Source organism: Dysidea avara, chromosome 3 (assembly GCF_963678975.1).
Source record: "Dysidea avara chromosome 3, odDysAvar1.4, whole genome shotgun sequence".
Lineage (NCBI taxonomy): Eukaryota > Metazoa > Porifera > Demospongiae > Dictyoceratida > Dysideidae > Dysidea > Dysidea avara.
The window spans coordinates 39,480,498-39,495,109 of record NC_089274.1 but is presented as its reverse complement, the minus strand read 5'-3'; the positions used below and the strand labels follow the sequence as shown (position 1 = coordinate 39,495,109).

The 14,612-nt window shown below is 36.9% G+C and overlaps 1 protein-coding gene and 1 long non-coding RNA gene across 14 annotated transcripts in view; one reads left to right on the top strand and one right to left on the bottom strand.

The window, feature by feature from the left end:
* The first annotated feature begins 5,668 nt into the window (after window positions 1-5,668).
* The window catches only part of LOC136248272 (glutathione synthetase-like), a 63,578-nt gene continuing 54,634 nt past the window's right edge, over window positions 5,669-14,612 (top strand). The window contains exons 1-4 of the mRNA XM_066040071.1: window positions 5,669-5,967; window positions 7,232-7,304; window positions 8,217-8,371; window positions 8,422-8,476. Of these exons, the coding sequence (XP_065896143.1) occupies window positions 5,717-5,967; window positions 7,232-7,304; window positions 8,217-8,371; window positions 8,422-8,476 (534 nt within the window). The 5' untranslated portion in view covers window positions 5,669-5,716. The remainder of the gene's footprint in view (window positions 5,968-7,231; window positions 7,305-8,216; window positions 8,372-8,421; window positions 8,477-14,612) is intronic.
* Window positions 9,622-12,549, bottom strand: LOC136250933 (uncharacterized). 13 transcript variants are annotated; one of them, XR_010698838.1, is made up of 8 exons: window positions 12,170-12,549; window positions 11,901-12,020; window positions 10,464-10,801; window positions 10,291-10,383; window positions 10,132-10,234; window positions 10,005-10,076; window positions 9,894-9,951; window positions 9,622-9,840 (listed from the first exon to the last, which is right to left on the bottom strand). It is a non-coding gene; the product is annotated as an uncharacterized lncRNA (long non-coding RNA). The 13 variants fall into 13 exon arrangements; XR_010698839.1 differs by having other exon boundaries at window positions 10,464-10,663; window positions 10,731-10,801; window positions 11,901-12,532; XR_010698840.1 differs by lacking the exon at window positions 11,901-12,020 and having other exon boundaries at window positions 10,464-10,663; window positions 10,731-10,801; window positions 12,170-12,531.

Below are 14,612 nucleotides of genomic sequence, written 5' to 3'. Positions count from 1 at the left end.
TCAAGAGCAGTTGCGGGTTAAAATAGAGTTATTAAACTACAGCTATTTACTAATTGGTACTATTTATCGTTCACCATCTACTGATCCCAATGTTAGCATATCCAAATTGTGTTGTGTATTTAAGGAGGTTTTAGAGTCAAGACCACCATATTTATTGATAGCTGGTGACTTTAATTTGCCTGGCATTGATTGGAGTGATGATAATTTTTCTGGCAATTCGTATGAGCAGGAATTCTATGATACAGTACAAGAATGTGTTTTATTTCAGCATGTTAATGAGTCAACACGTTTCAGACCAGGTTCATCCCCCCATGTACTAGACCTAGTACTTACCAATGAAGAGAACATAATAAAATCCATCAAATATTCTTCTGGACTGGGGTTGAGTGATCATTTGTGTTTGAATATTTCTCTTTCATGTTCTCCAATAACTATCAACCAGTCCAACGATGTACCATCTTACAATTTTAACAAAGGGGATTATATGAAGCTTAAAAGCCTCCTTAACGAAACTGCCTGGTTGACAGAATTACAATATCTAAATGTATGTCAGTCTTGGAAATTTTTTATGTAATGTTTTAAGTCTGCTATGGAATGCTCTATCCCAAGGTACCATAAATCCCAATGTAGAAAATTACCATATACTAATCATAAAGTAATTGATCTTAAACATAAGAAGGAAACATTATGGAAAAGGTTCCGTAGAACTGGCAATCATTTGGATCATCTTAGGTTTACTGAAATAAGAAATTCGCTTAGACGCCTTACACGTGACTTGAGATCTAAGTTCGAGATGAGAATTGCTAAGGAAGTGAAGACCAACCCTAAAGTTTTTTGGCAATATGTAAATTCTAAGGTCAAAGTTAAACCCTCCATTCCTACCCTGGTTGATGAGTCACTTAATGATACTGAAGCAGCAACTGATGAAGGTAAAGCGGAAATGTTGAACAAGTTTTTTACCAGCACATTCACCAGAGAATCCATGGATAACATCCCTGAGTTTCAAGACTGTGACTTTGTAACTAGTCTCGATGGCATATCAATTGATGCAGGCATTGTAAAAGAAAAGTTGTGTGATTTAAATTCTAGCAAAGCTACTGGCCCTGATGAGCTCCCCCCCAGAGTGTTGAAGGAAGCTGCTGCTGAAATAAGCATACCTCTGTCTATAATTTTTAAGAAGTCATTAAGCGAGGGTAGACTACCCCCAGACTGGAAAGTAGCAACTATTATCCCAATCTTCAAGAAAGGAAACAAATCTTCACCCTGTAATTACCGTCCTGTAAGTTTAACATCTGTTGTTTCCAAAGTTTTTGAATCTATTATTCGTGAGGGAATGTTAGAGTATTTGTTTAGCAACAATTTGATGTCACAATGTCAACACGGATTCCTCCCTCACAAGTCTTGTATGACACAGTTACTGTGTGCACTTGATGATTGGACAGAGACTTTGGACAGTGGTAATTCAGTAGATGTTTTGTACCTTGACTTTAAGAAGGCTTTTGACTCTGTTCCTCATGAAAGGTTGCTCAAAAAGATTTATGCATATGGTTTTAGAGGTGATCTGTTTAATTGGATACAAGACTTTTTGAAAGGACGCAGACAAAGAGTTTCTGTGAATGGTTCAATGTCTGGTTGGAGTGATGTAATAAGTGGAATACCTCAAGGATCAGTCTTGGGTCCTCTCTTCTTTGCAATTTTCATCAATGATCTGCCATCATTATTAAGGAATAAAGTTCTTTTATTTGCAGATGACACAAAAATATATTCCAGCATTGATCGTGCTAACCCAATATCCTCCCTGCAAGATGATATTAATGCTTGCATTGAATGGTCTGTAATGTGGCAGTTGCCTTTCAACATTTCTAAATGTAAAATACTACATATCGGTCAGTTTAATCCAAGATATCGTTATAAGATGGATGGGATGGACATTGTTAAGGTAAATGAGGAAAAGGATTTGGGGGTGTTGATTGATTGCAATCTCAAGTTTCATAGTCAGTGTTTGGCAGTGGTTAACAAAGCTAATAGACTTCTTGGCCTTATTAAACAGATCTTTTCGGATATTTCTGTAGATTCATTTACATGTTTATACAAATCAATAGTACGTCCTATTTTAGAATATGGTAACTTGGTTTGGGGACCTTACTATAAAACAGACATCCAAAAATTAGAAAAAATCCAGCGGAAAGCAACTAGAATGATCAAATCTATAAGAAATCTTGACTACGAGGAACGATTGAAAGTACTTAACTTGCCATCATTACATTATAGACGTTATAGAGGTGACATGATTGCTGTCTACAATATGCTACATGATAAGTATGATATAGACTATTCTGATTTTTTAACTTTTTCACCCATTACCCATACCAGAGGTCATACATTTAAGCTATTTAATGTTTATTTGTTAAAGCTATATGCTCGCATTTTGATAAGTAAAAGTCATTAGCCAGTCCTTAGCCCATTGTGACAATAACTCTAAATCTTGTTGAAGCTGTAACACATCTTCAGTAGAAACTACAGATCTATAATAATGACATCATCGGCATACACAGGGCCGCCCACGGGGGGGAGCAACTGGGGCATTTTTCCCCGGGCCCCAGCCTGAAAGGGGCCCCAGGAGGCCCCGCGAGGCCCCTTGAATACCTGTTTAAAAGATCGATATACTCTAATAGAGCAGTCAGATCTAGATACTCTAATAGAGCAGTCACAGTATTCTTCAGAGGAACAGTGTAGCAAGCATATAAATAAAGGAATATGGTTGGTGAGCATCTATTGCCATTGTTAGCATGTAATGACCTTTTTTTTTTTTTTGGTCCTCAACGTACAGCTTGGGTGAAGTTGTGATTCAGAATGGAAACCTCCTTGCCCCTGGGGCCCCACTTTAACTCTTTGCCCTGGGCCCCTTAATTTCTCTGGATGGCCCTGGGCATACAGCCTTATGATACAGGATATTTCTGTTGGTAAATCATTTATATAAAGTAAGAATAACATTGGTCCTAAGACAGAACCCTGAGGTACTCCTGAAAAGACACGTGAGGAGCTACTGGAAGCACCATCCAAAATGACTTTTTGTTGCCCATTAGATAGGTAATCCTTAATCCAGTTAAACAAGGGTCCATTGATTCCAGAGCTTGTACAATAGTCTAGGATGAGACACCTTGTCAAAAGCTTTGGAGAAGTCCAGATCCATTTGTATACCTCTGTTCAATGACATAGCTAAATCATTAATGGCCTCCAATAGTTGTGTTTCACAAGATTGATGTTTTCTAAATCCATGTTGCTTAATGCATATGATGTTATGAAGATTTGCATGCTTAGATATTGCTGAAGAGATAATGTGTTCAAAAATTTTACAACATACACATGTTAGAGATATATAGGCCTGTAATTAGAAGGATTGGTATGAGAGCCCTTCTTAAACACAGGTACCACCATGGCAGACTTCTGGTCAAGTGGTAATTTTCCTTGGTGAAGGGATGCTAGAGCAAGAAGTGCTGCAACATTATAAGCTAATTCCTTTAACAATCTTGTTGGTATACCATCTGAGCCACAGGCCTTGTAGGAATCTAGTTCGGATAAGAGTGTGCAAATTCCTTGTGCCTCAATATGGATAGGCTGAATGGTTGGACTAGAAGGTACCTTTAGAGCTGGTATTTGATCACTGCCATCATTGTCAACAGTGAAACAGATGTAAACTGGTCATTCAAAATATTGGCCCTTAGCCAAATTATCTGTAATAACTTGTTGGTTTTGTATCATTAGAATCAATTGGATTAAAAATCATACACGCACGCCATATACACACATGAGCACACATCAGTATATGCACGTGACCTATTACATAATCACTATGCACTACTACTACTACAGGTTTTTCTCAAATGAAGATATTTCACAGTGTTTGCTTCTTTTAGATTTGATATATGACCAGAATTTCTTATTACTACACTTGTTATCAGGGTTAATTATATTTGACACATATTTGTCATGAGCCTTCCTGCATTCTCTTTGCACTTGCTTTTTGATATCTTTATAGGCTATCCAATCAGTCTGGAATTGATTTGATCGTGCTTTATTATATAGGCATTGTTTTCTGTTTGTTAACTGCTTTATGTAAGTGTTAATCCAAGAATTTCTAACAGATTTAGAAGATGATATAGATGGTACAAGGTCTAAACAGTCATTACACTGCATTTTAGAAACATCCCATAGGTCTTGAATAGGAGTATCAATAGTGTAATGATCTAGAAATGTTTCCGCAAACTGCATCATAGTATCATTTAGCTGATAAATTGGCTTTGTTCCATAAGTATATTTTGCATTCCTTTAGTTTAAATAAGTGAGGTGATAAATTGGATGCAACCTTGATCATTTCATGATCACTTATTCCTGGAATGACATCAACCAGATGAGCTAAAGCTGGTCTATTGGTAGCATAAATGTCCAATATATTATTACCCCTTGTAGGAGAGTTCACTACATAACAAGAAGTCAAAAACAGCGGCTGGAAGGTTTGATGATAAAAAGATGTCATCAGGTAATCTGTTCCAATTGTGCAGCAGCATGTCGAAAAAGTTTTTTGGGGATTGAAATGAGCAGTATCCCTGAAATATTGCCTTGCTTATAGGCATAATCTCGGGTAGCTGTATAGCAATGATGGTATAAAGGTCATATAATTTGACAATTACACGTACAATATAACTACAAGGAGTCAGGAGCCTAAGTCTCAGGGTTACCAAGTTATTAAAAAAGTAATAATAACTGGAGCCCTGGAGAGACAAAGCTTATAAACTAAATAAATAATTATATCAACGGTTCAACAGATCGACATGCCATATGAGCCAAATCTATGTTGGACAAAATAACTTGCTAGATCCTTCAATTTCATTTGAAAAAAACCATGACTATAATATTAAATGCTCATCACGATTTGTTCCACCAGTATTGTCATTTAACTTCAACAGCATGAGTTTGAGCCATAAAGCTCTACAGCTTCGCATGATGAATTGGTTAATGTGGGGGGTCCGCAACTCTGAAAAATCCTGTACGAGATTTCAAATCTTTGTGATTTGGTAAGATTTCAAGCAATTCATGGCAAGATTTCAGAGCATTTAACAGCTTATATATCCCGAATAGTAGCATCACGTGATACGTAGTATACGGAAATCCGCTGAATTCGTTTTCGAGTTATAAGGATGCTGACGTAGCAAGTATACAGGGAATATACGGAACTTTACAACAATTTTCAGAAATTTCAGATTTCAAAATCAGAGATTTCAACAAGATTTCAAAGAGGGCCGTGTACGAGATTTCAAGGGAGTTGCGGACTCCTCGGATAACTTGGTAATAAAAATTAATAAATAAGTAAAAAAAAGATTACTTAGTAATGTGCATGCGCAGAGCGCTTATCGCCACGTTTGTAAATATTTTGTTGCATGCCTATAGTGCCGCCGCGGTCACAGTAGTTGTTACATTTGGTAGTACTGTTTTTTTTTTGTTATAGTAGCAGTTGCGGACTCCTCGGATAACTTGGTAATAAAAATTAATAAATAAGTAAAAAAAAGATTACTTAGTAATGTGCATGCGCAGAGCGCTTATCGCCACGTTTGTAAATATTTTATTGCATGCCTATAGTCGTGCCGCCGCGGTCACAGTAGTTGTTACATTTGGTAGTACTGTTTTTTTTTGTTATAGTAGCCATTCAGGGATTAATATGATGCCTGGTACACCGTTCAAACAATTGATTCAGGATGCTATGGATTGTGTTGTCGAGTATGGAGTACTGATAAAGGCCAAGGCAAGATCTACTCAACACTGCGCGGTAGTCCAGGCAGTGCCGATTGCGTTATGGCCCTCCGTTTTCCCCCAAAAGCATTATGAGTTTCTTATACAAGTACAGATGGATTACAACATTTTACTAAACAAACTCAGTAGCAACGAGCTATTGGTGGACTCTTTACAATGGTTAGTTAGCCCATTCCATGGTCCGGTCCGCGGGTCCGGGGGCTCCCGCATTGGCTTTTATGACTTCACAGTAACAGCAGTAATTTTCTCTGATTTATTCAATATTTGATAATGATGAGTATTAAGTAGCTCTTACTGTTCTGAAGAGAAAGTTGCATGCATACATTCGGTACTGGCATGTAGCATCGTGAATTTATTGAATTAACCTGCAATATAGCTACGTATCGGCCCTCGCTACGTATAGTTATAGATATTTTTAGTAGCTTTGCACAATTTGTGTGTATATGGATACATTTGAGTTCATCAGTGGGATTAGTAGCCTATGTCACGGTTAAGGGGTCAAGTCTACACTAGCTAGCTGCACGAAATTTAAAAGGAAGTGTACTGTTGCATCTGTTAAACTTACTTAAGACTATTCTTTAACTAAATTTGTTGCCAAATGCATGTAAAAGCCTCACTATACACTGTAATATAGTTATTAGTCACAGATCGGTTTCCCAGTTTGGCACTGAGGTTTACGCAGCAGACTTAACTCGGGTGGCATCCATATAGCTACAAAACAAAGTGTTAGCCCAGAATTAAAGGTAGGATGAATAACCTGACCAAATTGAGTGTGCCCACTAACCAGCTGGCCATCAGGATTAGTGATGTGATTGTGACCGAGAGAGAAAACTTCTTTACTCTGGACACCTAGGAAGATATGGGATATGTTAAGTGTGAATGCAGCATGTGCATTATAAATATATATATCTTAACATAAAAGCATTTAGTTTACTGTATTAATTTTACTAGGACAGCACTAATAACTGCATGGGCCATGTATAGTATGTGCATGCATTCAATGATTCACTCAGCCGATATATTGTGTCATTTGTTATTCCATTACCAGCAATAGTGAAAAATTGGGCAATATGAGTTGAATTATAATACATGTTTATTTATTATTATTATTATTATTAACACTTTACAGTGACCAGCACTGAAGGTCTACAATGTGTCAGAAACAGTTTCACTAAAAACTATAGCCGGAAAATGAGTTGTATGTTGATCCAATATGTCTTGGAGTAAGAGAAACAGCTCTGGTTGCGTGTAAAATCTTGGGCTATAATGTACTTGTACAAGGCACAATTGCCTGCACATATACATAAGTACATACACACAGACAAACATACATATACTAAACTTAGTAAGCATTTATATAAAGCATGTATGCATCACATACACAGTACATGAATAAGAAATGAACTGTTGCATCATATTTCAGCATGATGAAGCATGATGATTACATAAAGAGATTGATTGAAGTGTACAATAAAATTGACTGGACAAAACAGCAGGTAACATTTGTAAAAAGCAGTTGTGCACACGAATACCATTATCATACTAGTGATGCACTGATAAAGAGATTTTGCCAATTAACTAACATTGAAATTCATAGTTATATGGATGATACTGATAACTGATCCAATGTTTATGCTTACCAAAATTTTACAGTAAATTTGCTTTGTTTTTGTCTTATTTTGATGAAGACAATAACATCAGGGTCAGTAAAATTAATTGGCTAAATAATCTGCTATAATATTAATACTGATATTGCTAGATTTGGCCGATAAACAGGTGCTTGGCGGTTCCAAATATTTATCAATTAAACTAGTGCATCACTATCATAATAATTATACTGTCTGAAGTTCTTACACTTTTTTAGTAGCTAGTGTTGTGGTTTTCTCACAGTAAGAAGCAGTGTTCTGTTTTATATAAGTTCCTATACAGTTAATTCTGCTTTGTAACTGTTCCAAAACTGCAATTTTTGCATGCATGGTACACAAAATCAAGTACCACTAGATCTTGTACATGTCCTATACTCCCATTGTGTATATGTTCATAATATTTGTATAAATATTATAAACTCTTGATGTTACTCAGAAATGTGCACATGCAATTGCTAGCTTTATTTCAAACATATAGCATATCAAATATTGTCTAAAATTTGAAATTATGCTACAACAAGAATATAGACACACAATACAATATTAAATTTTCTGTTGTGAACTAAACACTTACTATACAGAATAAAGCTTTTGATGTGGACTTGATGAAATTTGATAATTGTTTTTGCATTATTTATCTTAATTTTTCAAGGGCATAATATTAATAATGCATTCACTCAGGAACTGGTGTTAGACCTACACAAGGCAAAGCCTATGCATAAAATTTGTGCCATCTTTTTGTTCATTTAATTATACATATAGCCTATCAGTATTGGATTTCAGCGATGTGACTATTTCCTCCACACTGAAGATGGTGAAGCAAGTAATGGCAGCAGAGTGTCACCTAAGCTTGTAGAAATGAATGCGTTTGGTACTGCCTCAGCAGGTATTATGCAAAATGTTGCCAAAGTCCATAAGTAAGGATAAATGATTATAAGAGTGGCATGCATGACAGTTTGTTAAACAGAGTTCTGCAAGTCAAACATCAAGACAGTGCTTTCAAGGAGCATTACAAAGGAGAGGTATGTGAGTAAGCCTAGTATTCCTGTATAGTAGAAATGGTTAAGGTTTACACTTTTCTACAATTCAACCAAATTAAGCTATAGCTACCCTTTTATATTTAATTTGTAATCTGGCTAGATGGTAATCATTAGATAGAGTAATCAAATCCAAGCTCGCCTTCAGTGCGACCCGAAATGGTTTCAATATGCAGCTATGAAATTTTAATTAAGGCTGAAACGAATACCGCAAATACTCAAGTACTAGTAAAGTATTTTGGTATTCAGGTAAAAATTGGTACTTGAGTACTTGTTCAGATCACGTGACCAGCTCACATGATGCATTTGTTACTTGAAATGACACCAAGAAGACTGTAGAGTTTGATTGGTTAATTTTTTTGTCAGGAACACTAGCATCAGTACTTTATATAATAGTGTGTGTATCATTGTTGTTACTTGAAAAAGGTGTAAGCTGCTTAAAGTCAGTATAAAACATATCATGTCACATGGTTAAGACTAAAAGAAGCAAGTATTCATGAGTACCCGATCATGGTTAGAGAGTACTCAAATACTAAGAAACCATTATTGTTTCAGCCCTTTTTACTATATCAAACAGTACAAGTACAGTAGTACTGTTTAAGTATAGGGATCCCCCTAAAATGACATATGGCTGCCTTAACTACCATCTTTAAAATCATCCTAGAAACATTTTATGCAACAAAATCACCTTCACTAGTCCATTTAACATCAAATACAGCATTAAAAACAAGAAAACTCAGGTAGCCGGATATAGGATTTAAAAAAAAAAATACTTAAACTCAAAATTTCACCTGTCTGCCTGCGAGCCTGCTTGACCACCACAGCGCAACGAGAGGCATAGACTGATCAGTATAGCAGCGTCTACAACACGTATATAAACAAAGACTGATTACATACGCGTAGCGTCAACCCAAACGTATAGATCAGTCTGTCCCGAATCTGGACTCTTAACTTAGATGGCACCTCTGTATGTCACGAGTATAATCGTATTATAGACCCACACAGAGTCACACATACCTCAATACGGCTGCATACTATCCTCTATACGGCTGTATACGCTTCTGCTAGGCCCATACCTTGCCCTCAAAACGGCCCATATCCCTTCCAAAATACCCTTTTAATTAATGACGTCGCTTTTGATTTATTGTTGCTATTTCACGTGAGCCAAAACAAAGTACAGTTGTACAATAATGAAACTGGAAAAAAAAGAAAAAAAAGGTAAAACAACCTCATAGTCAATGAGTTTTCAGTTATAACTGTTCTGCCTGATCATCACTGCATGAGCTGTGTAGCAAGAACCCGCAATCCTTGCTTTCTTCATACTGAGAACAATCACATCATTTCTTCATCTGCAAATAGTTAACATTAATGTTCGTACTTCGCATGTTGTAAATATACTTACCAACGCCAGTTTCAAGGTGAGTAGGTGCATTGAACTTGTGGAGTCATTGATGGGACTGCTGTAGTGCATCAGATAAAAATTAGCAAAACTATACAGTATAACTCTACTCACATCGGTATCTCTCAAACTAACTGCTCTTGAAGTGCGCCACGTACCACGCTGTGATATTCAGCCCTTGTGCACCTTGAAGATTCAAGATTGCTAGAATCACAGGGTCAGTGCAGCACAAATAACTTACTGAATCACCCAAGTAGGTACATCATACAGAGTTTACAAAGGAGTAGACAATATCCACTTTCCTTCAATGCTTTATTATTTCAAAAATGTAGGCAGTCCAAAGTCTATATTGCATAAGTGCACAGTCACCAATTATTATAGGGTACACATATACACATACTGTCAGATCTCCACAGTGGTTAGTAGGACGTGTAACACCTGATTACTTTCATCGTCCCTCTTCTCTTAGGTCCATGTCCCGCATGTAATTCTTCTATGAAAGGACATATGCATGCAGTCAACATAATACAGCTTGCATATTACAGTATCTGACTATCTGTAGTTTATGTGCACCTCTTTTTTAACTGTTTGTGCGATTCATTCACTCCTTCATGGTTGACGCTGTAAACGCTGGTGTCATAGTGTCGATGTGCTGCTCTATGAACAGAATTAGAGATATAAGACAAAATTACAACTTAAGAAAATAGTCATCAGCTTTCTTTCTCATCTTGAGTAAATCGTTAGCAAGTAATTGAATATAACAGTCAAAAAACCTATAATATTTATGAAGTTGTTGTAAATTAAAAACTTGTGATATAACACTGATTGGTGATGGCTCACTGCATGGACTTTCCCTTACTGCAATTTCATGCATGTTGGTCATCTGACTTCACAGCTCACCAACGTCCTTCCTAAGAGTTAAAATTGCCTGTGTCACAATTTTGGCATTCTTGAGAACCACATGCAGCTATATACGTAGAGGATATTGTACACAGGACATGGTATACACAAGTAAAATTCATACTAATACCTACAGTAAATTACTATTTATTCTTGCCAATACTATTAGCACACAAAGCTAAGGGGTATATATGGCCACATGTTGTCTTGGGCTTGGGCTAGGCCAGTCACATGCATCACACCCAAGAGAGATGAGACAAAGATGCAACAGTTATACTTTTGTCTGTAACCGTAGTTATTATATTAATAACTAGCTGACCACTTTATAATAACATGGTACAGAGATTTAAAATAAAGCACACTACAGGAATATCACAATAATTAATATTTGTATGGGACTCATCTGATACAGATGGGTCTCTTAATACATTGCACCAGCTCCCACAGATACAAAGCATCCCACAGAATGCCCACGCAAGAGACCAGACGAGTAGAACTGGTAGGTAAAGCGTATTGACAGTTTTATGAGTACGTGTAAGGAATGACCCTTTACAATCCCACACTCAAGCAATCCCGTGCATACCACTGCATGTGTGCAAGCTCCTGTTGTTCTTTTTGAAGGGGTGAGCATTGCCAGACTGACTCAACAAAATTTAATTCTGCCATGGATTCACCTTCATTGACCCACTCGGAGTTTTACACCTCTGTTCCAGGACCACAGAAATCAGGCCAGCCCAGATTCTATGCTGGGACCATTGGATTGACTCTACTAGTCTGTTGTGGTCATGCCACTTTCTCTTCAGACAACAGATGAAGTATGCTGCCATATATGGATTGGCGGTGAGCAACTGGTCTACAGCTAGAGCACTGTTTTGTCATTGGGTCAGCAAAAAAACAGATGTTTTACTATGTGAAGCGGTGTTGGGCCACTACTAAATATCTACCATCAAGAATCTACTAACGTTTGCACCTTGAATCAAATTTACTAATAACATGATTCTGATATTTCGTACATCACAAAGAATCTCTCTGACTAAAGTTTGTAAAGAGTGGCTAGGAATTCATATTGCCTAACCAAATTCATACAAACTGAAAATAATTATAACTAACATACGATCTGTCTGTTCCATGTCCACCGAGACTGTAGCTACATGATACTGTTTGTTTCTTCCTGAGTGTAGCTAGCCGCATTTTTCATCCGTTGTTCATTCTCTTTTCCCGACCCATTGACTAAAAGAATAAAAGGGACAAGCGAACAAGGGCGCCTGAGTTACCCAAGAGTGGGCAAAACCAGTTCTTCCTTCCCGTTGGGCCGCTGGTAGCTCGACAAGGACGGCGGCTAACTGCTGTTATATTTGTACATACAAACTAGTACTCACTCGAAACATCAGTCACTTCTACCATCTGTACTTAGGCTGCACCATACTGCCACTCGAGCGTCAGTCAATCAGTAGCTGCGGCTGGTTCTTTGTCACAATAGCGATTCGCCCCTGACGACGTTTCACACAATGCAGTCAGTCTTGACCACAATTATGTGAACAGAAGAAGGCGTTCACGTATATGTAACGTCGTTCATTGGCAAGCTATACACCTGTACACGGCCTGCCATCTTGCTCCGTCTCTGTATTTGTCTGTATATTCTCCGTATACGTCTGAAAATGACTGTTTTGTATATATCCGTATATGCTTCCAGTTGCGCTGTGCACAGGCCTAACAAAGTAACTCACCAGTGGGATGTGCCTTTTGGTGTTCCAACAAATACGTGCCCTCTGCACCCTGTCTTTCCTTTTACCTTCAATCAGGCTGGTCGTTTTCTTCTTCGTGAAACGAAGCCACATTGAGGCATTAATTTTCCCTTAGCATACTTAGATACTACAAAATTATTTATGCTACTGTAAAAGGTACTGGACACCCAGTAGATGTCTGTAACTTAACAATAAGTTTGAGGCCATGCCCATTAATGATCTTGGTTGATTAGTAACAATCAAGCACCGAGACCACACCTCTTAACAATCTATTTAAACATGATGACCACTCCCCTTATTGGTTTAGCTGTATTTATAAGCACAGTGAAAATAGACCATGCCTCAGTCTTAGTAGGCTAGAGGCTGAATTGAGATACAGGTGTATAGCTGTACAAAAAGCCAAGCAAGCTCGGTGGGAGAATTCCTATTTACAAAATAATTATTATAGTATGAATAATTATTATGTCATAATAATTATTATAACATGCCAATGTAGGGATTTTCTCACACAGTTATGCTGTAATACCATCATTTATCTCTTGTGTCACTACTTTTTATCACTTGGATACCTATTTCATTTTTAAATTAATTTTTTTTTATTATACTAGTTTTTATTTAGCCAAGTTTTCTGCTGACTAATTTACTGCCTGAATGATATCACGGCAGACTAGATTTTTTTACTGTTAGGCATCTTCTTTGCCCAACACGTGCCTTTTGGCATACTGAAATGTACATCATGCATATGGGGTTACCTTTTTCCTCCTTTGTTTGTACTTTCACTGCAAGGTGTCAGTTTGTTCATGAGAAGTGTGTCAATGGCTTCATATGTTGTCTATCATATGAGTGGCGGATACAGGGGGGTTGCAATGGTTTCAGCTGAAACCCCCTCTGAAAATAGTGCATGCCCCAAATTTATTGATGAGTCATCGTGTGGCCGTGACAAGTTATACATAGTGTGTTATAGCAGAACTTTCTACTGGCAAAACTTCATAATTTTGCCTTTGAAATTACAATTATGACGTTCAACAGCAGGTTATGACCTTTTTTTTTTTTTTGTCTTCGACTTACAGCTAGGCCGAAGTTCTGAAGTCAAGTGGAATCTGAAACCCCTCTGAAAATTTCTAGATCCGCCACTGCATATACTACACTAAAACAGTCAAGCTGCAAAAAAATTGTGTGAACATTGGTGAAAAAAGTTGCAAAATCAAAGGTGGCAGCCAAGAAATGGCTGCAATAATGTTAATGCTAATAAATTATTAACTATCATCATTGCATCCATTTCTTAGCCACCACCTTTGATTTTGCAACTTTTTTACCCAGGTTTTGTAAGGCTGCACCATTTTTTTACAGCTTGGCTGTTTTTGTGTGGATTTAACTTTTTTTTTTAACTTTATAAGGGCCCAAAATCAGCCTATGACTGACTTTGAGGTTTGATTTTTCTTTGTTATACAGACACAATAATAAGTATTGAAGACAGACTTATAAAATTGCATGCTTTACTTCAATGTTTGGTAATACTCTAACAGAGTGCACATTTTTGTGGGCTTCATACATTGAATATTGTAGAACAACCTAGAATTTCCATTGGTAGAACTTTACTTCAATATTGGTAATTAATACTCTAATAGAGTACACATTTTTTGAGGACTTCTGATAGAACATACATAGACTGAATGTTCTCTTCTATTGGTTGATCTATAAAAATTACATAAAAATTTCATTTATAAAACAGAAATTAAGTGAGGTAGATAGCAGCAGTTCATTGGTTAGGAATGTGGGTGTTTTTGTGCACTTTTTTACCATGTGGTGACTGCTCTATTAGAGTATCTTGATCCCATGATTTTACATTTGGTTGGTTTTTGTTAATAACTTTATAGCTGTAACTCTATTACTTTTCAAACCATCAAAAGCACTGCTATGAAGATCAGCCTATGTACACACTAATTTTTAATTTTTTCCCATACTTGGTTTACCCTGTAGCCATGACTGAAGTTTGATCTTAATAAACGTTCATAATTCCTTGGATATCTATTCATGGCAAAGTTGGTACATGACTTCATCTTTATATGTTCTTCAT